Source organism: Drosophila eugracilis, unplaced genomic scaffold, assembly GCF_018153835.1.
Source record: "Drosophila eugracilis isolate 14026-0451.02 unplaced genomic scaffold, ASM1815383v1 contig_952, whole genome shotgun sequence".
Lineage (NCBI taxonomy): Eukaryota > Metazoa > Arthropoda > Insecta > Diptera > Drosophilidae > Drosophila > Drosophila eugracilis.
In genome coordinates this window covers 796969-820976 of record NW_024573870.1, presented here as the reverse complement: position 1 = coordinate 820976, position 24008 = coordinate 796969, and the positions used below count along the sequence as shown (strand labels likewise).

General features: G+C 40.7%; 6 protein-coding genes and 1 pseudogene across 6 annotated transcripts; 1 reads left to right on the top strand and 6 right to left on the bottom strand.

The window, feature by feature from the left end:
* Nucleotides 1-1496: 1496 nt before the first annotated feature.
* LOC108106832 (C3 and PZP-like alpha-2-macroglobulin domain-containing protein 8) lies at nt 1497-3950 on the bottom strand. The gene is made up of 4 exons (XM_041819774.1): nt 3226-3950; nt 2778-3168; nt 1834-2713; nt 1497-1762 (listed from the first exon to the last, which is right to left on the bottom strand). The coding sequence occupies exons 1-4, from the start codon at nt 3948-3950 to the stop codon at nt 1497-1499; spliced, it is 2262 nt and encodes a 753-aa protein (XP_041675708.1).
* A 430-nt stretch (nt 3951-4380) lies between these two features.
* LOC108106984 (alpha-2-macroglobulin-P) lies at nt 4381-11775 on the bottom strand. The gene is given in 9 exon segments (XM_017214323.2): nt 4381-4698; nt 4763-5494; nt 5496-6892; nt 6950-7503; nt 7570-7910; nt 7974-8400; nt 8462-9181; nt 10704-10773; nt 11758-11775. Coding segments are annotated over 8 exon segments (4437 nt in total). The 5' UTR covers nt 10730-10773; nt 11758-11775; the 3' UTR covers nt 4381-4458.
* A 1804-nt stretch (nt 11776-13579) lies between these two features.
* Nucleotides 13580-15158, top strand: LOC108106988. Its single transcript, XM_017214325.2, has 3 exons — nt 13580-13880; nt 14147-14369; nt 14434-15158. The coding sequence occupies exons 1-3, from the start codon at nt 13716-13718 to the stop codon at nt 14763-14765; spliced, it is 720 nt and encodes a 239-aa protein (XP_017069814.1). The 5' UTR covers nt 13580-13715; the 3' UTR covers nt 14766-15158.
* Nucleotides 15068-18156, bottom strand: LOC108106987 (protein ref(2)P). Its single transcript, XM_017214324.2, is given in 4 exon segments — nt 15068-15451; nt 15512-16938; nt 16940-17075; nt 17647-18156. Coding segments are annotated over 4 exon segments (1890 nt in total). The 5' UTR covers nt 17828-18156; the 3' UTR covers nt 15068-15305.
* Nucleotides 18157-18688: 532 nt separating this feature from the next.
* On the bottom strand, nt 18689-19321 carry LOC108106830 (annotated as a pseudogene).
* Nucleotides 19322-20790: 1469 nt separating this feature from the next.
* On the bottom strand, nt 20791-21490 carry LOC108106829. The gene is made up of 3 exons (XM_017214066.2): nt 21109-21490; nt 20915-21053; nt 20791-20857 (listed from the first exon to the last, which is right to left on the bottom strand). Exons 1-3 carry the CDS (start codon nt 21407-21409, stop codon nt 20791-20793), a joined length of 507 nt encoding a protein of 168 aa, XP_017069555.2. The 5' UTR covers nt 21410-21490.
* Nucleotides 21491-22284: 794 nt separating this feature from the next.
* On the bottom strand, nt 22285-23600 carry LOC108106875. Its single transcript, XM_017214122.2, has one exon. The coding sequence runs from the start codon at nt 23529-23531 to the stop codon at nt 22401-22403; it is 1131 nt and encodes a 376-aa protein (XP_017069611.2). The 5' UTR covers nt 23532-23600; the 3' UTR covers nt 22285-22400.
* Nucleotides 23601-24008: the final 408 nt, after the last annotated feature.

Genomic DNA, 24008 nt, shown 5'->3' with positions numbered 1-24008 from the left:
TCTGCCCTGTATTCTTCTCCTTTGGGAATCTTGGATACTAAACTCCCATTGCCCCAGAGCTGCTTTTTTAGACAACTGGAAGTTACCAGAGTATACTCCGTCTACTACTTTGCTATTTTTAGCTTTATCTACGACGATTCTTTTGGGATCCAGTAGGCAGATAACCAAATCATCGGCGTATAAATCTGGTCGAAGCTGTTCGTTTAATACCAAAACGCGGTAGTTTATTCTATCGCCAGGCCTGTAATGATTCTTGTCTAACAGAATAAAAACGACTGGATCATCGCGTTTGAAATAAAGACCAATTGAGTCCTGAAACTTTAGTCCTGATATGCCATCAGCTGTCAAGCTATAAACGCCCTTGGTAAGATCTGGTACTTGAAAGGTGACGCCTTTAAGTTCTTGGCTTGTTTGGAGTTCCACTTCCTGGGATGCATTGTATGAGGGTCCTGTAATGCCAACCTTTATGGTCACTGGCTCTTGGATCTGATAAACAGCAACTGTTATTTTGAAGTCACGATTGGGCACTATTGCTCCAGGTGCCACTATACTATAAAGTCTGAGTGGAAATAAAGACACGTTAAATATGTATTAACAAAAAGTTTATGTCTTGAGTTCATTTTGTCACTAAAATAATAATTGAATAATTTCAAACTTGCCCATTGCCACATGCGAATCCAAAAAGATGAAACCACAAATAAAAAACAGCAGCAATAACTGTTAAGTTATTTATTAAACTCATTTTGATATACTTTTATAATTGATTAGACATTTTTAATTGATTTCGTAGAAATGAAAAGCAACCTACGGCATACACAGCAGAACTTTGACTGTTCAAATGGGAATGGGAACCCTTCCACTTAGGATGTGGCACCTCCCATCCTCCAATACAAGTCATTCCTGTTCTTCTAGTTTAGACACTCTTTTCTGGATTCCATTGCATTGAACTTTGGCTATACTGCATATTATTATTTGCTAGGGTCTTTTATAAGACGACATCAAAGACTCTGTTTATGTACTTGTTTATATTTAGCAAAATCAATTTATATTTTATTGTTACCTATCAATCAGAAATCTTAATTAATCCCTACAAACTTTATGTTTATTTCGATCTTATTTATTATTTTTATATAAAAGTCTCTTTTGTTAAGTCTGCTTGATATTTGCTTTTGGACTTATGATCTTAAAAAAAGCAAAGAAACTTTTTGATTGATATTAATAATTATTCCGTCTTTCAAGACGGAAACTGATAGGGTTTCGTGGAGGACGGTGGACGTGCAAAAATCAAAGCCTCAAGATATGAAATCACCTTTTATGGTTTTCCCATTAACTAACAACAATTAAATTTCTGATAAGTAACCAAATCGCAAATAAAGTTTTTGGATTTTATTTTTAGATTATTCAGTAATACATTTTTAAATATTCTTGACAAACTTTATATAAGTTTACAAAAATGTGAACTAAGAGAGAAATAAGAAGTATAAAATCTTTTTTCATCAAGAGCCCTGCTGGAAGGTTGTAACCTTGACCATTTCCTTGGCAACACCCAAACCCTTTTCTGGATGCAATGAGAAGACTGTAAATGTCCAGCTACCCAGTTTGTTTGGCAGGGTTATTGGATATTTTGTAACTTCATTTTCCGTTCTCTCGATATCAGCAAATATCAAGGTTTCCGCACTGTTCCAAGGAAGGTCATCTCCAACTGCAGATCTTTTCGGACGAGTTACAGGTTTTAAAGAAGTCTCAATCCGAGATTTTGTTTCTATTTCAAAAAAATGTGTAAAATCAATAGGTATTATGGTAATAATTAGTATAATCTTTCTGGCAACTTACCAGTGTGGATAGAACGGGAACACCTTTTCTTGGTCAAATTGGCATTGGTCATGAGGAATAGACCCGATTTCGAGCCATCAAGAGAGGAGGCAGTGTGGAAATTAATTAATCTTTCATCCAAATCATGGGGTGGAAAATCACCAATTATGTAATTAAAGTTCCTTAACCTTTCATCGACAGCCATAATACCAATAAAAGAGTTCGGTTCTGTTTTAATAAGCAAATCAATCTTTTCCCCGGGAGATCCACTTTCAGGAGCAGATACAGTGATTTCATTTGGTAGGTCAACAAGGACCTGGTAGTTTGTTTCCGCATATTGCATAACTCCTTCCTGATCTACATAAAAGGCATGGATATACACCCTAGGCGATGTTAGATGAGTGGTCTTAATGGTGAAGTTGTATTCCCTTAGAGGTTCAGTAAAGTCGATTCGTTCATTGTGTAAAATGACTCCACCCCGACCAACTAAGTTATAATCAAAGTATTTAAAGGGACGTAGAGAGCTAAGTGTGACTTGATATTCGTTTCCAATTTTCATTGGTACTATTTCGCCTTTGCTGTTCCTGGGTCCATGTATCTGAAGGGTTAACTCTTTCTTATTCTTTACATCATTCTGAGTTTCAGTTGGTGCTGGATCTGGATTTGAGCCTGGATAGTATAACTGCACGGCAAGTTCTTCACCAGCATATTCCAGCCAAATTTTATAGTCTCGTAAATAAAGCTTGTCATTTGGAGCTTCGGGTATCATTACCTTGAAAACAGCTATGCCAGATTCATTCATTTTACCATCGAAATAGAAAGTTCTATTTTCAATCTCTGGAATACGAATACTTCGCTCATACCGATTAGAGAGAATCGTTAGTTTCTCTAAATACTTAAGCTGTAATGTAAGATATTATATTCAAAGTCAAAATCGAAAGTCTAGGTATACGAAAATAACTTACCTTCAGCGGTGCTGCAGTATCATTTACCAGTGTACCGTTCAATGTTGTGATCTTAACAACAACCTCAATTTCTTTATTATACGGAGGTCGAATACAGGAGTTGTTAATACAGGTAGCCTTATTGCGGTTACGAACTAGATGCAACAGTTTCTCCTTAGAAACCTTTGCTCCACCTGGATATTCGTTTATGATGGCCGTTACGTTGGCCATGTAATAGGAGTTTGTAAGATTGAAATGATTGAGTAAGTCTTTAAGGCTGGCGTCAATCTTAGCCTTTCCATCGATCAGGTTGCCACCGTTGATTGTGACTGTTTTCCCTAACGGCTGATAATTGTTAAGTAGTTCAATGACTACCACAACATCGCCATTGACACGAGGTCCATAAATGTATCTAATAAGTATCAACCTTAAAACTAATCAAAGTGTTGCATAAGATAAGGCTACTCACTCTGCATTTATTTCAAATTGCAAATAATCGTTATAGGAGAAATATTCTGGAGGATTCATGGTCACCACAAACTTGGGCAATTTATATGGAATGACATCTACCGAGATGTCTAAATGATCATCACTTTTGTACTCATGTCCTTCAGAGTCCAGGATAATAATTTGCCATCGTCCCAAGTCGGCGTCTTTTGGTATATTAAACTTTCCTGTGTATACTCCAGTTTTTGTTTTTTTCGGTCTAACTACTTCTACATTTTTATAATTGTCGTCCCTTAGAAGTACAACAACTTTTTCCGCATTCAGATTTGGTCGCAGTAGCTCATCTAAGACCAGAACCCGATAATGAATCGTATCACCCGGCTGATAGGTAAACTTATTGGTTTGTACGTATACGATCGGTGTAGGGGACTCCCAAATGATGTCCCTTGTGTCTCGATACTCCAAACCTAATATTCCTTCTGCTCTTAGATTGTATTCACCTTCTTCAAGATCGGGTAGTTTGAAAGTAACTTGTTTGTTATTGTCGACCTTGTCAAGTTTGACCTTTTGGGACACGTTGTACGAAGTACCGGTGATGGAAATCACAAGGTTTATCGGTTCTTTGATGTCGTTCCCGACAACGTTAAGAATATAGTCCCGGTTAGATTGTAGGTAACCGGGTGCCAAAACAGTGAATACACTCCAGGTTAAGAAGAAAATAAATTTTATCAATTTTTCAAATCTCATTTAGGATTTATCGTTACTTACCTTTTGTTTTCCAACGATTTTGCGGTAGGCAAGTAGACACAAAGGAACAAAATCCCCCATATAAGGCAGTCATTTTAAAGTTAGTAAGCTAATAAATCACTTAATAAAAGAACACAACCAAGTGCGCTCAAAGTTGAGCAACGACTGGGACCAAGATTCCTGCGACCTTAACTTAAGGCTCTAGAAAACCATTGTAATTCTTGTTATTCCTGTTTTTGCGTGCTTTGTTAAGGCTGTCCTGATTAAAAAGTAATACATTTTCTAAAAATAAACTGTAGGGCAGAAGCATACTGATTGCCTATTTTTAGAAAGAGATTACATTTTCTTGTGGTTTCTCACTTTTTCAAGGCAACCAAGACTGGGTCTGACTGCATATGTTTATTTTAAAATAAAAATGATAAAATCGCCCTTTTATATACATTATAATCACAATATTTTATTTGATGTTAGACAGAAAGTATTATGGTTTCATTTTGGTTTGGACAATTCAGCACTTAATCTTACAATCCTCTCCTTCGCAAATATCGCAGAGCTTCGAGTCGATGGAGTAGTATTCGGTGGCCTTCTTGTTCGTGTCATAGTAATCGTAGAGGACCACAGAGGATGGCTTCTGGTTGGCCACGGCATGTGTTCTGAAGGCTTCAATGGGAATGCATTTGTTTTCGTTCTTGACCAGATTCTCAAAGTAGACAACCACTACGGAGTCACCGTTCTTGGTCTCAACCAACTGAAAAGGCAGATAAATGCAATGTTATTTATAGAACTTAATCATAAAGAAATATAAAACTTACCCGAACACGTTCGATCTCTCGGATGTCCTTGAAGCTTTCCTCATCGGCAGTATAACCCGAGGGCAGGGAAACCTCCAGGATGGCCATGTTGGATTCCTTGGACTTGCCCTCTTCTACATAGTCCACGCAAACGGAAAGCTCCAGTTTAGCTGGCGTTGTTTCTGACAACACAGTGGTGTCAACTTTGAAACTTTGCTTTGGTTCCTTCTCCACCACGTTGTACTGGTAGCTAATCTGGACTAGAGCAGCGCCAGTGCCCTTGGCCTCGAACTCCAGAGATTTGGTACCTTGCGGGAATTCGACTGTCTGGAGCAGCAAATCATTCTCCTCCGATGTGGTTAACTTTTCGGTCTTTTCCCGTTTGCCCTTATTGGAAACAGTCACGTCCCATTTGGCTGCCTCGTAGCCAGACTTTTCAGCAAACTTGATCAGAGCCGTGAGACCCACAACTGTGTCCTGGGTAGAGGCGAATCCTCCGAAACTATTACGTTGAGCCACCAGCCAGCGAACCGTGTTCAGAACTGTATCAGCCGTCTCCTCGTCGGATTCCAGAAGGGAAAGCAGGGCATAGGAGGTGATCTCCACATCCTGACTCCAAACCCAACACCACCAACGTCCGCAGTTCTTCGAGGTGCGCAGCTTATCCAGATCCTCGGTCCACCAAGTGCGATCATCCTCCTGTTTGGCCAGGGATTTGAGGTTTGCCACCTGCTTGGCAGCTTCTGGGGCCTTTGGCCTTTTGCAGGGCATAGATGGCAATGGATTTGGGCAAAAGTTCCTCCGATTCCGCTGTATTGGAGCTCAGATAGGACACTGCTTTATCAATGGCAGCCTGGTTGGGTTTCTCCTCCTCGAGCAATGCCAACAGGGAGTTTGCGGTGAGGGTCAGTGGAGATCGCTGAGAGCCATAGAAGTACTCTCCCTTCTCCGTAAAGCTTCCATTTTCCGCTTGGCGGCTGAGTAGGAACTCATACCCCTTTGTCAACATCTGTTCATCCAGGTCAACGATATCCTTGATCTTACTAAACGAGCGCAGGACATAGGCAGTCAGCCAGGTGGATCCATTGCGTTCAGGTTCATCATCCCTCCACTTGTAGGGTCCAAAGGAACTGAAGCTTCCGTCCTCATGGCGATAGTGCAGCATGTTCTGATAGCCCTCCTGCAGATTCCTCTTGATGCGGGTGTCCAAGGCAGGTGTAAGTTTCTTGATGCTCTTCAGGTAATCCCTGACCAGATAGTTGGGCACTAACTTGGACATGGTCTGTTCCCCACAACCGCTGGGCAAACGCAGAAGGTTCTCCAAGTTCTTGACCACCGGACCGAGGAGATCGCCTACTACTCCGAATTCGACGCGCTCCGAATCGGGAACCACGTCCTCTGGTACTTGTAACTCAAAGCTGTTCTTGAACTCACCGGTATCCTTGAGATTGATAAAGAATGCCCTATTCTGGTATTGGGTGATACCTTCGGGGATTACCTTGAGTGCCTTGTGCACAGCATCGCCGGCTAAAGGAGAGATCGCCGTGAATTTTAGTAGAATATTGCCAATAACCTTTGGTCTGATCAAGAATGAGGCTCCGGCGGCTTCGTTGGCACCCACACGGATTTTCTGGGATCGCTTTTGATCACCAATTACCTCATTTGAGGCATCAACGAAGTCGTATTCAGCATCCTCGTTATCCAGAGTGAGTTCCACATCCAGGGTCTTGGGCAGATAGTTGAAGACCAAAGCTGGCACATTGATCACCTCACCTCGTTTCACGGAGAAGGGCAACCGAACGGAGACGAAGAACGGCTGGAATGTCTTGATGTTGAGTTTATCATCTGTCACACCTAATCCCTTGACCGGATTTAGCGAAAAGCCGGTGACCACCCAGTTGGTGATAGTATCGGGAATTGTCTTCACCCACTTAAAGACCTCCTCCTCCGTGCTCTCAATGTCGGCGAAAATCCAGGTCTCTGCAAAATTCTTTCGTACAGTTGGAGCTGCTGATGCTCCCGCGCCAGAGAATCCCACGGCTTCAGGTGCAGCAGCTCCTAGGGCGGCGGTTGTAGAATGCAACACTGCAGTATCTTGTTGAACTGATGTTTTCCTCATGGCGAACACGCGCCTCCAGAATCCAGCGACTTCTAAAAAATGGATTTAATAATTATATAGGGGTTTTCCATAATACCTTGTGTACTTACGTAAGTGATGGACGGGTGCGGTGCGATTATAGAAGAAATTGGCATTGGTCATAGTCACCACACCGCTTCGTTCCCCAGGGAAGTAGGAGTAACCACCCTGCCAGGGAGTGGTGGTGTCATAACCGTTCAGACGCCAGTTAAAGGAGTCCTTGTTCAAGTCGTTATTGTTGCCCAGCAGGAGCACACTCTGATCGACGGCCAGCAGTCCAACGAAGGACTTTGGTGGCGTCTTGATCTGGAGTTCAACTTCCGCACCCGGTTTCACCTCCTCAGGACCCGTGATTTCGATCTTGTTCTGCAATTCCACCTCCACGCTGAACGTTTCCTCGGCGTATCGGAATTCTCCAGTCTCATCCACGTAGTAGAAGTAAACACGACCATTAGGAGCTGTTAGGAAAGTGGGCTTCAAGGTGACGTTGATGGTGTTTTTAGGTTCAGACAAGTCGACGCGCTTCGTTTCCAGGATGTTACCGCGTCCAACGATGTTGTAAACAAAATATTTAAGTGGACGACTGGAGTTGAGAGTCACTTGATACTCCTGACCGATCTTTAGGCTGTTAAAGTTAAAAAGTTCTCATTGATTAAGGTTTTTAAAAAACAGAAAAATGACGTGCACTCACTTCCAGCTGTCCTTCGGCCTCTGTACTTCGGCCTTAAACCACTCCTTTTCTTCCTCGTCAGTGCTGGGATTTTCGATCTTCTTTGGCTCCCTATAGGGATAGGTAGTGTAGAGTTCGCGCTTCTCGTCAACGAACTCCAACTCAATGCTGTAGAAACGGGTGAAGTTTTCGATGTCCGGCAAGTCGGGAAGAGTCACCTTGAAAGGCGCCACACTGGACTCATTCAAATGGCTTTCAAACACGAAAGTTTTATTTTCAATCTTTGGCAGTTCCAGATGCGGTGGCTCATTTCCATAGCCGTAAAAGCCGTAATTGCGCCGGATTCCCTCAGTGAACTTGGCCTATAGTTAGGAATTATGTATTGATAAGTAATAGATATTAAGAGGTTAGAATAGTTAACCCACCTTCACCACAGACTTGGTGTCTGTGACCAGGGTTCCGTCGACAAATGTTATCTTAAAGGATATATCCTGTTCCTGGTCGGGCTTGAAAGAGAAGCAAGTGGAATAGTCTGTGCAGGACATCTCATAACGATATGGATACAGTTGGACACCGCCCGTTTCGTTGAGTTTCACGCCGGTGAAATCTTCCTCCACGGTTGCCGTTATCTGGGCATATGAAGATGATGTCTTGTGTGGCAGATAACCAGCGAAATCCTTGAGATCCAGGGTTAGTTTAGCCTTTCCACCGACCATGTCAGCGGTTCCAATAACCGCATGTCCGGGGAAGTCTGTACGAACGGTCTTGCCATCAACATTCTCCCAAGTGCTCGTCTCATCCAGATGAACATTTACCAAAACTTTACCATTTACTGGCTTGCCATAAGTGTAGCTGCGGGATAGTCTTAGTATTAGAAACTGATATTGGAAAACTAAATAAGCGGAATACTTACTTGGCCTTAAGGACAACATTAAATTCACCATCTCGCACTGAGACCTGCTGCGTGGCATCCATTTTAACGGAGTACTTGGGCAGTACGTACTTCTCCACCTCGAAGTTGACGCGTTCATCCGACTGACGCCAGAAATGACCAAATCTTCCGAAGGGCCTACGACCGCCATTGCCTGTCTTCTGCTCACCATTCTGAACCTGTAGGGACCACGAGCCCAATGTGGCGAACTCAGAAAGCTCAAACTTGCCAGAGTAAACACCACCGGTGATCTTGATGTGCTTCTCCTGCTTAATGCGATTCCTCTTGGAGTCCTCAAACCACACCACAACCTCATCCTCCGCCGTATCTGGCAGCAAATTCTCGTTGAGGAAGATCACACGGTAATTGATCGTATCGCCGGGCTTGTACTTGCCCTTGTCGGTCTGGATCTTAATGTACGGCTTGAAATTCTCCCATGACAGTTTGGTGGAGTTCTTGAATTCCAGTCCCTTGACGCCCTCGGCCGTAAGATTGTAGTCACCCGACTCCAGGGGAGGCAATTTAAAGGTGATCTGTTTGAACTCATCGGAATTGACAAACTCTAAGGTCTGGGTTTCGTTGTAGGAGGGTCCAGTGATGCCCACTTTCAGGGTGACAGGCTCCTTGGTCTGGTGAACAGCCACAGCCACATTGTAATCACGGTGGGAGTGGATAGTTCCGGGACCCACAATGGTGTATTTACTGTAATTGGAATTGGAAATAAGGTTATTTCAAATTGAAATATAAAATTCGACCCAAATAAAGGTTATCAATGTTTAATATATAAAACTATTTTCCCCATTTTTAATTACTTTCAATTTTATAAATTTCTTCTAATCTCAAGGCAAAACCCACACATATATAAATATGCCCTAATATTTGGTTTACGTTTAAGTGACCTTTAACCTGGTAAAGATAATGAAGCTTCTTTTTATGATTAAAAACAAAAAACTGTTATTTGTTCTTTGGCAGCAGTTTGTATGTACTTAAACATGAATTTATAAAAGTCCACAAAGCGAGATAACGGTACACCTTCCAGGAACCTGATGTGCTTGAGAAATGTTTGAAACCGGCTCAGAAATTATATAAGCCGCGTTTTTTGTTAACGAGCAGCCATTTTTCTCGCACTTACAGTCCTCGATCACGTACACAAATGTTTTTAACTCAATCATTCATCATTCATTTGTTTATGATGACTTTGCTTCGCTTCAGGCCTCAACTGGTATTATTCTAGCTTTTGAATTGTTTAATTCTATTCAATAATCCAACTTTATATTCGTTTCTAATTACTGATAATTACCTACAGTGTAAAAAGTACAGATACCAGATGGTGTCACGGTATTAATGAGGTAAATTCATCAACAAAAAAAAGCATTAAATCAAGCAAAATATGTGACGCGTTAACTTGTTTAATTAAGAAATATAGAAATCTGTGTATAAACGGTTTACTTTGAAATTCAATTAGCATCAAAAGTTCATCTGAACAACAAATTCAACTTAGCGAAGTGATAAAGAAAACGTAATTGATTTCCATGTAAATCGTTTGATAAGTACGTCTAGCAAGGCTTAATTTTACTTGAAAATATGTAAGGTTTTTAAATAAAAATTTCTATATATTATATGTAAACTAGAGCAATCACTTAATTCTGATCTCGGCAAATAAAATATTTATAAACCCTCCAACGAAACCCCAAGGGCAATAAAGATGAAGTAAAATTAAATTAATAAACGATTAGGCATTTAAAAAAAGGGAACACAAAAATACAATTTTATTACCTCGACATTCATTAAAAAACGGACCTATCTGCCTATATACATATGCATAATAAGTATGCCTTAATTATTTAAAATATACACCGAAAGCCATACAGTTACTGCTGACCTAATAGTAGCCATAAAAATAAAATGTAGGAATTATGGTTTCCATTTCAGTAATTTGTGGGATTTTTAAATATGCCATTTAAGAGACATTTAAGATTTTACTTTTAGGTAAAAATGGAAATAATATCTAATGTTACTTACTGATTTATTTTTAATTATCAACCCGTTTGATATTAACCATAAAAATATATAATTTTAATTCTTAAATTTCGACCAACTTTCTTAAGAATTTTTCAACACACTAATCTGATTTTGATTATCACCTATGTGTTCTACTATTATTTTTACCGCAGCTGTGTTTTTCAACCGATTCGATCACATAGTATATTAGAAGTTGACTTACCCCTCGGCCTTTACCGGTTCCATCATCTGCAGCAGGGCCAAAATCGCACAAACCGTGACAGCAAAAGCGTCTGCGCGACGCATTTTGTTTACGTTGTTGGTCCAAGGAGGGCAGGAAGAGAAATATACAAAAAAAATACAAATCAAATCAAATTAGGTGTGTGTTGCGGAAAATATGGTAAGCGCGGCTACAACCGACGGGGCTCAGAGCCGAGCTGAGACTGGTTCGAGTTGATGCCCCACGGATTTGTTATAGCATCGAGACTCTACAATCGCAAGCCGGGCGGGCGAAGCCGACTTCCCATGAGTTGAGCAATGTCGTAAAAAAAAAAAAACTGATAAAAATTAAAGTAAATAAACCTGGGAGTGAGAGCGGTGTATATAATCGTTTATGTGCCCACTGAAATCGATGACGAGTTGGGCAAACAAAACCAAAACAATAACACTGACCACAAAAAAGCCGGCATTCGGCACTTGAATATCAATATTGGTGGTATGTACTACGAGTATATATTCTTGGGCCACCTCCAAAAATATATCATTCATAATTGGTTCTGAGAAGATTTTCGTTTTCATGTTTTTATGAAACTGATCTTGAAATTGCGTAATAATACAAGAAACTTTTATAAAACAAATTGAAAATTAATAAACATTCTTTGCAGCAGAATAAAAATGTTGAAGATGGTGAAATATTTCAGAATAAAGTAAAACTTATCAAAAGAAATCATATTCAAGTCATATGTATTTATTTATTTTTAAATCCATTGACAAATTTCTTATTTCGTCACATCTGGAAATGGAATATAATGTAAAAAAAAAAACTGACGTGCTGATCGAAAATGTTTACATAGAACAAAAGAATATAGGTAACGCCCCATGGGCTTAACTGATTACCCATGAATGATATTTGTCACAGAACTACAGTCATGCAATAATGAAATTATACTGGGGTTTTTCAATAATTAACACTTTAATTGTCACTAATAACTGTCGCTTCGTGTTTTCCGCAATAGTTTAAAATTTAGATTTTTCGGCCATTTAAATGATTTACGTACATGAGCAGGCAGGCTTCTTGAAAAACCCAAAATCAGTTTACCAACAATTTATAATACTCGCGAGAAATCCGAATGTATTTTTATTGGAATACAAATATTTTTGTTATTTTTTGGGTGTCAGTAAGAAGGGGTTGGGTTTTTTTCTTTGGACTTGTTGATTAGCAGTGCCAACAGAACTGGCGTCTGAATCGGAATACTGTGGCAAACTGACTAGGCGTTATATATAACAAAACTCTCTCCCACTTTCAGAGTCAGCTGTTGTTGTTTTGGTTGCTTACCTCAGTGGGACGCTATTTGTGGCTCTCTCTTGTCTTGCCAAAGAATGACGTCACTTGCCTGTATTTCACATCGTATTGCAAATGAAGGAGGGTAAATAATATACAAATGACTAATGCCAGAGAGATATGTATCTTCCGTATATATAAGAGAGCTTCGCCGAACTGGATTTCTGCTTGGTGATTCCCCTTGTACTCTCTCTCTATCTTCTGCGGTACATTTCCTAGTAATATATGTATGTATGTGTAGGCATTGCGTTTCTGTGAATACCCTGCATTCTGGAAAAGATCACTTCAGGTCGTAAGAATTATGAATATATTATGATTACAAGAACTTCGCCTTGAAATATTTACATACCCAGTTTGAATCGAAGAAAACATATTATATGTGATAATAGGTTGTAGAAATGAATAAATTTTTTCAACGGAAAAAACGATGCTCCATTTACATTCTTAAGAAGTTTATTTTTGTGTGAAAAAGCTATACAAACAGAAAAGATAATATACATATTTATGCAAAAATAAAAAAAGAAAGCCTTTAGCATAAAAGGAATAGTTTGCATAATAACACAACGGAGTGGACCAATGATAAATTTTAAAATTTCTAACACAATTATTTATTTAATACAAAATGAACCTAATCTTGTGTTTATGATTAAATTAAGCCTGCATCAGAATTCCGTGTAATCACCTTTATAAATATAATATAACCTAATCAATCATTGAGTTCACAGAATTATCTGTATTTACTTTTCATTATTATCTATGAAGATTACAAAAATACGATAGAGCTCTTATAGCACAAACATTCATAATACCCTAACTTGAAAAATATAAAGCATACGACATGTTGACAACTGTGACCTTTTCATCTTTTTGGTCTCGCTTAAGTTATTATTATTATGTATGCAGGTACAATGCTATGTACATATCCTTTGTAAGAAGTTCGAAATCTTGGTAGGGGAGTGTTATTATTGGATTTCCCCACACAAACATTTCTCGTTCCTTATCTATTTCTCTTCGCTTGCCTTTAGCTGTATATTTATTAGGCATTTGCTTTTGTTCGACATTTCACAACATCGAACACCAACTTTGTGTTTGGGGTGGACCAAAGAATTAATAGGGAAACTGAATATAATACTACTATTATATATTATATATTATTTTTTTTTTTTTTGGATATTTAAAATGCCTTGACACTGATTTTGGGAATCACTCACGGTTATAATCATGATTAATTCCGGACACTTGGCACGGGCCACTTATCCAAACTGGTTTTAGAATGCTCCAAAAATAACAATAATCACAGTCCGTCCAGCTGGAGAGCAATGGCAATCAATACCACCTGTGGCTGCTGCCGCCTTTCCCGCCCCAAGGTAAAAACACGTGAACGGGGGCGCTCCGCTTAGTCACCTTTTTGCAAACGCCGCGCTCCAATGGCTTTGAAAGTGTGATTTTTTCGGAACGGACTACGCTGGCAGAATTCACCGGCGAGAGCGAATCATGAGCTTTCGATGGCTTTTTTCCAGCTGTTCCATGCCGTCAGGCCGTCAAAAGCGTTCTAACAGTCGCTCCGAGCGGTCGCGATCTTCGGTTTTTAGAGTGCCAACAACTAGCTTATCGCTTTTACGTGCGCATCTCACGTAGCAGATAAGGGGATTTTACCATAACATCCAATACATAATGATAAGTGCCGAATTACAAGGCTCCTACGGATGGTTCTACTTTGGCTTTTGCACGTGGATATCCCACATTCTTCTGGCGGGGATCACCATAGCCATTGTTTACAAGTGTCTGGTGCTCAAGCTGGTACACACAGCCGGCCATGCGTTTTATTGTACGATCGCCGTGAGTACTCCAGTTTATATTCGCAATTAGATATTAATAAGTTATTTATGAAAGTCACTTTAAAAGGGAAAGGTGGAGGTCACATGTATAAACTTTTCCTTTATAAACAAATAATGCTTCTAAATATTTCAAACCACGTTATGCGGTTGTTGTAGGAACGATTTTGAATAGATAAACTTCGACTCTCCGAAGTTTAGTTCCTTTCTTTTTTAGCTGAATCACGATTACAAACATCATCTAAATTCTCTGTTATATCTCCATCACAGTTTGTTTTCTTCATGGGCGAGGCGCTGCTTGTGCGGAATAGCACATATCTGGAGTCCTGGTTGGGTCCTCTGAACCTTAACCGCCTGCATGCAGCTTTGGGGCTTTTGGCTTTCGTGGTCGGAGTCGGTGGGATTGGGATCAAGACATGGCAGAAGCTGGAGCGCAAATGGGAAGATCCCAATGCCAATGTCAGGCACTTTAAGAGCAACCACGCGTTTTACGGTGAGTTTTGCCTGATATTTCTCCAAAAACCATGATAATTTATTCCTCCATCTCTTCACATCAGGTATTGTCGGCTGTGGTCTTCTGCTAGGCAGCGTTCTAAGCGGTCTTCCGCTGTATTTCATCAACGGTGGCTTCACCTTGAAACTGCTTCATCGATTTTTCGGATTGTCTGGATTCATAGCCCTAATGGTATCCCAAATGTTTGGCTACAACTCCGGATTTGGTCGGCGACAGTGGAAGGCCCATCACCAGAAGCTCTTTAAGTTTTTCACATTTATCGCTACCATAACGACTGCCAATTACGAGTTTCGGAGATTTGTTCGGGATGTTGCTGGAGTGGCCACCAATTACTTCATTGGATCAGATGTAGCTGGTGCTAGAGAAGATCTTTGAGGCTATATCAGGGTATGAGTATTTTGACTCTGGATCCTCATTACTTCTGGGCAACTTGGATATCGAATTCCGCAACCAAGTATTGTAGATTTATCAGTCACTCAAAAATAGTTTATGCATAACGCGGAACTGATAAATATCCCAACACATAAACATTCTTCATTGTGAATTGTGAAAAATGTTAATATTAAGTTCGCAAATGATTTGCACATTTTGTTATCTAGTTTGAGAGGGCTTTGGTTGTCAATCGTTCTCTACTTAACCATATCATTAGCTAACGAAAAACTAGCCAAGAACATGACTCATTTTGACTTTGTGCCTTTATTGTAATTTCACATACATATGATATTTTGTTGATTATTTAAAACATAAAATACACACATTTTCACTTTTTTTTTTTGGTACGATTATTATCAAGCACCATAGACAAAAAACTAAAGCTACTTAGTAAACAGATACGATAAAATAAAATCCCTTTTTCTTTGGGTCCTATAAATATTGAAGATACATAATAGATATATGGATATTGAATATGCATATTTAGTTGCGGTTCTGCGAGACATGCATGATGTCCAATGCGGCTGGAATATTGCCTTGAACCGACTCCAGAAGCTGGGTGAGCCAGGCGCCCTCGTTGCTGAAACCCATTGCCATCATGGCATGGATTGATTGATTGATGCGTTCATCTAAAAGTAAAAAAAAGATAATTAATAATAAGCTTACAAGGCATCATATTGCGAACTTACCAGTATGGTAGACGGGGATGCCGCGCTTTCCCTCGGGAGCTGCTGGAGAAGTGCCGACGCTATTGGTGGACACCGATGTGGTCGAAGTCGACGTACTCACCGTATCTACTTGAGAAGTCTGGGTGTTGGCTGTTGCTTGCTCCACACGAGCCTCCTCATTAATGTGCTGACGCAGAAGTTCGCCCAGTTGACCAAAGTCACGCACCGGCTGCTGTGGAGCAGCTGTGGGATTGGTTGTGTCCAGATTGATCAAGTTGCTGTTGTTTGCAGAGTAAGCATTGTCGATAACCTGCCAGTCCGGGTCCAAGCTGTCTGAATGGCGCCTTTCTTCCTCCGGCTTGCTGGTCGAAACCGAAACTGATTCAGCCTCAGCTGGCTTGGGAATTAATGGCTCTGTCTCAAGAGGAGCATCAGAAATGGATCCAGAAATAGATGGATTAGCAGAGGGAGCAGCTGAGGCAGCAGCTGAGGGAGCAGCTGAGGGAGCAGCTGAGGCAGCAGCTGAGGGAGCACCTGATGGGGCAGCTGAGGGAGCAACTGATGGAGCAGCTGATGAAGCAGCCGAGGGAGCAGCCGACTGACTGGCCGAAGTTGATGGTGATTGAGCCTTCTCCTCCGGTTGCTTGGTCTCAGTATTAGGAGTCATTGAGGGAGCAAATATTCCCGAATCACCTGCCTCTGTGGGATCGATCATCTTGGCAAACATTTCGCTGAAATTGTTTAGGATTTCGATACCAGCGCGCATGTACTCGGGTGGCACGATCTGCGACAGGTTCTCTAGATTGATCACTGGAGTAGTTGGCTCTGTGGAGCGTGGAGTAGTCACTGGGTCCTCGGAGGAGGGATCAGTTGGAGCGGTGTTCTTCTTCGGCTCAGTTGGTTTGGCCTCGGTTTCGGCTGACTTTTGAGCAGTTACAGTTGGCTCAGCTTGGGGAGCACTTGGTGATGGTTCTGGAGCCTTGGGCTTTTCCGGTACAGCTGGTTTTGCCTGTGCAGTGGCCGCAGTTTCGTTTAGCGGTAAGTTAGTCATCATCTCCATAAATTGAGACAAGACACCACCATGGCGACGGTGGTGACGACGTTCTCGACGACTGTCTTTGGAGGACTCACCAGTTGGTGTTGCCTGGGCTGCCTCCTGGAATACACAATGACCTCTGGAACGGCGACTACAGCGTCGACCCAACGGATTCGACCCGGTTATCCAGGCATCGATTGTACTGGGACCATTGTTCGTCGGCATGCGAATCATCAAGTGCTCAGGATGCTTGTGGGCCGCCTCGCATTTCTGGCAAAGATCAAAGTTGCTGCATTGGATGCACTTGTAGCGAAATCCAATCAACGGAGCCAATCCGCAGCCATCGCACTCGACGGAGTCATGGATAGTAAAATTACTCGGATCATCGACGGACGGAGCCGAAGAATTGCTTGTCCTGCTTGGTGGCATTCGGCTCCTCTTCAACGGGCATTAAAGGCGCCACCTGTACATGCATATTGTTCTCGCATTTGGCCAGGAAAATCTCATAGTCATTTTGGTTGACAATTTCGATTTCATCCTGATCGTTATCTGAAAAGTTGAAGGAAAAATATATGAAACAATCATGAGTCATGAGTACGTTTGTTATCACAGGTGAATCATAGAGGGGTTAAGCTAGAAAAATTAGCTATAGTTGTTGTTATACCGGCATAACGAATTTAATATATTTGTTTCCAACGATGTATATATATAATATGATATACATTTTGTCCACGCCGATAATGAATAAGTAGTTTTAAAAACGGAAATAATATACCGTCATTGCTGAGTGCAACTGATATAAGAGTCTATAAAAACATTTATCAGTTAATCAAATGTGTCAACGCATTTCTGCCATAGATAAGAAAGTATAATATTATTTATGTGAATCCCACACTATTGTGTAAAAACGCAATTAATTTGGCTACTTTAATAAAAGAAAACAGCTATATTTAAAAGCCGAATTGTCAGCACAGTTGGATGCAGTTACATTTGTACATATGTACACACACATACATATATGTATAAAAGGTGTTGCAATATTTGAGACCCAAATGAAATTGTCTACCTGAATGCTTATATATGCAGTTATTTTCAAAAGAGTTTTCATTTTAAAACTTACCAATCCAGAAGGTCCTAATATCGCATCTTGGCAACTGACGTTCTTGGAAAAGATAGAGCTCTATTTCGCGGCGCAGTATGGTGTAATTCTGAGAGGGCATACGCAAGTATGCATTAATTTTCTTCGGAGGACCAGTGATAGCGGCTCCCTGATAGGTGATTTTCAAGAGCTTTTCCGGCATTTTCGCAATATCTTCAATAGTTTCTGTCGATTTTTCTTTAATATATTTCGTTTCACTAACGCGTTATATTTCTCGTTTAACTTGTTGCTGCGAATTTTTGTGATAGTTTATAAAAATTTGGAGCTCTCGACTACTGCGTCGTAGTTCGTCGGGTGTTCGGTTCTGTATACAAACACGGCTGCAGCGACAGCAAGTTTATATGCTGTTCGAACTAGTTACTGGAAGGTTCTTGAACGGACTGACTCTGAATTATTGCAAATCACGGTCCTATTTGCTAGGCCCACTGGGTTGATCTGTCCCGAAATTTTGTATAGTAATGCCAAAGCTGGTCTTTGACAAAGAATAATAATATTTTGGTTATCGATAATTTGAATATTTTTATTTTTATTCGAGTCACTACTTTTGGTATTCACGTCTTCGTTCGCCTGAAACAGCTGTTATTGAATTCGCCATCTCGCACCTGACTATTCTTTACACAAGGGTTTCCCAGTTGGCCAAAGTGGCGCTTTGATCGAAAACTTTTTAACAGGGGCAGATCACAGGACATTGTATCTTAACATTTCACTTTGTTGAATTCGCCGAGAATTAAAAGTTGATTTGCAATGTGAAAAAAAATCGTAATACTATTATATTGAAATCATTTATAAGGTATTTTCCATTTTTTTTTGCTTTTTTACAAATTAATTGCCGATGGTAGTATTTACATATCCCATGTAAAAATTTGCTGATTCAATTCAGTAGAGTCACCCAGTTTTTTATTTTAAAAATACCGTTATTTGGGATGCAACGGATATTTAAATTTGTAATCGATTTTTTATTCAAAATAAATCATCTAATCAACTTTTAAACATACGTATTTTTTCAAGATATCAGTTTCGGCTCTAGAATTTTCAACATTTCGAGTAATACAAGCAGTTGAGATGGAGTCCTGAAATGGCAATTAAATAAATTGCAGTTTTAATGACAGGTTTAGTTTAATACTAACCGAATATAACTTTTGATATCCTTTTTGGATTGCTCTGGAAATTTAGTAACACTTTCGGGAGGAACAGACTCTGGATCTATAACCGGATCCTTCTTCGAACATTTGTGTTGCTGAACCCTGTTGCCGTAACATCAGTTCACCTAAAGGAGAAGATAGTTTACATAGAGAATTGGCCTTTCTTCACCAAGTATTCACTTAAGTAATATTCGGCAATGAACATAAAGTTGGAACCCAATTGCGGAGCCACTCCAATGACCATCCCATCAACTTTTAGCTGATAGTTCTCATCGCCCTTTTGCCTTTGATCGTACAGAATATCCTCCCGTTGGAAACCATCCTCGGAATAATTATCCAGGAAGTCGCTGATTACGTTTTTCGAATTCCCCGCTCTAATCTTACCACCAAAGGGCTTGGTCTGTATTTCAGCAAATGGCAGAAGCAACAGGGCAAAGACAAACAACCGATTGGTGAACTTGCACATTTTTCCCCAAGCGAAAACAAGGCAGGACCGATGTGCTTGAAATGCGTGCGGTGAATGATTCCAGGTTCTTAGCTGTAGTTAAGACGAGCCCACCTGGACCAGAAGAAGAGAAAAAACCATGAAAACCCGATTTCTGGACACAGTTCAATGGCCACCTATAGTCCCAAAGACTTCCGCATTGCCATGCTGCTATGGGAATCTGCAGCTGAGCGCATTTCTAATACTTCCCAGCAGGCAGCCATATAAGTTAAAAGTTCCATTCGAGAGGTGCTATCTGCAGAGCAGATCTGTGTTTGGCCATCTTTTATTCCAAATTCCTTTCTAATAATTAAACAGTTTTATTTTCTTAAGAGTTTTTATTTGTTTCCTTTAGAAATTAAAGAGTTCTCTACTATCAGCTAAAGAAATTTTGTAGTGAGCTTGATACCGAAAAATATTAACCCAATAACCTCGATTCAAGCCAAGACCAAAAAGAAATAGAAAATCTTCATAACTATACTAATTTTCCCGCTTGCAACATACATACGAGGTGTGTTCAAAAAGTAAGGTGACTCTTCAAATTTCAAATTTTCAATTTTCATTATCTTCAGTTTGGAAGAAAAGTCACATGGGCAAATGGTGAATATGGTGGCTGAGGCATTATTGTGGTGTTGTTTTGGCCAAAAATCCAAATCCTTTGATCCATATTTTCGATAGAAAAATCCCGAGCTCGCAAAATAACTTGACTTTACGCCTCTCACAACCAAACAAAAGAGGATGTTCCATGAAACTTGAGATGTTAGGAAGAGTGTACCAATATAACAAAACAAAAAAATCGATAATCGAAAAATTTGAAATTCGCAAGTCACCTACTTTTGAAACCCCTATGCGTCAATTTAATGACTTGACCGCAGGAAGAGGCTGGTCTGGTGCGCCCACCTGCAAACTGGTTGAGCGTAGAAAACATGCTCATCGCAAATTACGGAGCAGATGACCTTTATCTCTGGAGCGCACAGGGGTTCCCAGTTGGTCAAACTGGCGCTTTGATCGGAAAAATTTGTAACAGTGGCAGATCACAGGACATTGTATCTTAACATTTCAGTTTTTGAATGTCACTGAAAATTTAAACCTGATTTACTATGTGAACATTTTTACTTTTATATGAGCTAAAGTCGTTTCCCAACTTTTGGTATTTTGTAATATGTTTAGTACGAATGTTCACACTAAGCCTCCACTATATGGTATTATACATTTTTAAAATGTTCCTTTAATAAATATATCGAAAATCGTAATACTATTTTATTAATATCATTAATAAGATATTTTGCAGTTTTTTTTACTTTCTACATATTAATTGCCGATGGTGGTATTTACATATCCCATGTAAAAATTTGTTGATTCAATTCAGTAGTCACCCAGTTTTTTATTTTAAAAATACCGTTAAATGGGATCCAACGGATATTTAAATTTGTAATCGATTTTTTATTCAAAATCTAATCAACTTTTTAACATATGTTTTCAAGGTATTATTTTAGGCTTTAGAACTTTTATCATTTTGAGTAACTGAAGCAGTTGCGATGGAGACCTGAAATGACAATTAAATAAATTGTAGTTTTAGTGACAGGTTTAGTTTAAGACTAACCGTTTAGAACTTTCCATATCAGTTTTGGATAGCTCTGGAAAATCAGTAACACCTTCGGGACCAACAGACTCTGGATCTATAACCGGATCCTTTTCGAACATTTGTGTTGCTGAACCCTGTTTCCGCAACATCAGTTCACCTGAAGGAGAAGATAGTTTACATAGAGAATTTGCCTTCCTTCACCAAGTACTCACTTAAATAATATTCGGCCAACGAGTACATCAAGTTGGAACCCAATTGCGGAGCCACTCCGATGACCATCCCATCAACTTTTAACTGATAGTTCTCATCGCCCTTTTGCCTTTGATCGTACAGAATGTCCTCCCGCTGGAAACCATCCTCAGAATAGTCATCATATAAGACATCCAGAAAGTCGCTGATCACGTTTTTCGAATTCCCCGCTCTAATCTTACCACCAAAGGGCTTGGCCTGTATTTCAGCAAATGGCAGAAGCAAAAGGGCAAAGACAAACAACCGATTGGTGAACTTGCACATTTTTCCCAAGCGAAAACACAGCAGGACCGATGAGCTTCAAATGCGTGCGGTGAATGATTCCTGGTTCTTAGCTGTAGTTAAGGCGAGCCCACCTGGACCAGAAGAAGACCATGAAAACTCGATTTCTGGACACAGTTCAATGTCCGCCTATAGGCCCAAAGACTTCCGCATTGCCAGGCTGCTATGGGAATCTGCAACTGAGCGCATTTCTAATACTTCCCAGCAGGCAGCCATATTAAGTTAGAAGATCCATTCGAGGGGAGCTATCTGCAGAGCAGATCTGTGTTTGGCCATCTCTTATTTCAAATGCCTTTCTAATAATTAAACAGTTTTATTTTCTTAACAATATTTATTTGTTTACTTTATAAATTAAAGACTTTTTTACCGAAAAATATTAACCCAATAACCTCGATTCAAGGCAAAGACCAAATAAAATAGGGAATCTTCATAACTATACTAATTTCCCCGCTTGCAACATATGTGTGTCCGAAATCTATTGACTTTTCCAGTTATCTCGTCTGGGTGCAGTTCTGGGCGCAGGTTCAATGACTTGACCACAGGAAGAGGCTGGTCTGGTGCGCCCACCTGCAAACTGGTTTAGCGTAGAAAACTTGCAACATCGAAAATTATGGAGCAGATGGCCTTTATCTCTCTGGATAGTAATTGCTTGGCCCCCTAGCTGTCAAGATTGTAGCCTTATCCTTCAGCGCATTATTAACGTAGTCTAACCGTTAGATCCAATGCCCACTTCCGCTTTTAGCCTAAGGTCAACCTCCAATTTGTGATTGGCTGGTACAAAGGAATATGATTTTAACTATTAAATGATCATAGTCCACTTTCTAATTAACGAATAAAATTGTTAGAGATTTTCTACATTGGCGAATATGTTTTTGTATTTATTGGTAAGACGATTTCGTCGGCTTAATTCTAGATTTTTCAAAGTATGAAACTAACATTTAGGCTGGCAGTCTGGCGGTTCTCACTCCTCCTCCTAGTAGCCCTCGATCTGGCGACAGGCTCCATAGCTATCCCGCCGCTCTCCACGGGCACAGCGAGCCAATCCGTCTCGGAGAAGGGTTCGGGATTCGGCCAGATCGTCATCGGCCAACAGGTCAAAGCTAACTATCTCCGGTTCCATGGCTTGTGCCCTGGTGGGCTCCTCGTCCAGCTGCCAGGAGCGAGAATGATCCGAAAAGTAGGATGGAACATCTATTGGTGGGTAAATACCACTAGCGCTTCCAAGATCGCTGCGGTATATTGGAGCACTTATGGATCTCGGGCTGGGAAAGTCACCACCTGTCAGACGATTGGTATCCAGATAGGTATCACCTCTTAGAGAGCGGGAATTACGGAAATATTGTGTTCCACGATGATTGTAACTCTCCAGAAGATTAGAGCCTGCACTGCTGCTGGCTGATACGGGTGGCAAGGCCTGAATTAGCTCTGGTTCCGCTTCCAAATGAAAAGGTTTTATCAACTGCGGCATGGGAATCAATTGGGGAGGTAATACGTCTACTTGCTGACGCTGCAGACGTTGTGCCGGCTCGGAATCGCTGGCTGAGATATCAACGTGATACGGCGAGCGACCCTCAATAAATCCTGGTAGAGCTGCCGCTGGTAAGGATTGTTGATGATTCTGTTGCTCTTGCAGCTTTTGGAGCTGGCTCTTTTGGTAGAAGGACTTTAGGGAGTTGCTCCTTAGGGGATGTTTGCGCTTGAGCGATCCACTGCCCTTAGTGTTCCCGCGACCTAGCAGTCCCAGAAGGTTAAGGCCCTCCTGTGGTCCTGGTGGGATCAGTAAGATCATAAAGTTCTCAAGATCAGCGCGAATGTTGTACTGTCCCTCCTGGCGTTGATCATATGTGATAGTTCGGCGTCTCAGCGCATCCTCATCTCCGTTTGGAGGAATCGGTGGAGGTTGCAGTAATATTGGTTGGCCATTGGAACCGCTGGCCTCGATAGCCTGAGGCGGAGCCATTGCCGGAAAGTGTTCCTCCTTGATATCTTGAATCTGCTCGTTATTCAAAGCTGGTTGAGTAGCTGGCTCCGTTGTAGTACTCAAGGGATTGGCCAGAGCAGCTGCCCATATCAGGGGTAAAAGCGTGAAAGTCTTCCAGGCCATCTTTTTTAGTTGATCTCAGGTCTCCTGGTCAGGTTGCTCCGCTCGGCGTTCTTGACTCGCGCGCTTCTGCCTCGCAACTGATTCCCAATCCGATGGGAGAGTTCCGATGTCAGCGCAGGCGCAACTTTCATATTCTGGCGCTGCCGTCGTCGGTGCACTGAGAAAAATTACATTAAAATAAGTATAAGTAAAATCGTTGATTAAATACTTAAGAAAAATAATAGTTATTTAGAATTAACTTTTTTTTTAATATATCAAACATATTTGTTTAAAATCTATATTTAAAGAGTTCTTCTCATCTTTTCCGTACACACTTTTCTTACAATGTAACTCCTCTGCTACGGCGGCTTTCTTCTCTCTTCTCGATTCTCGTTCTGGTTTTGCTTTTATTTATGCCATTTACTTTCTGACCGTCTCTTTTTGTTCGACCGTGCCCATTTCGACGGCGTGACTTGGTAGCCGGTGTCCATCTCCATC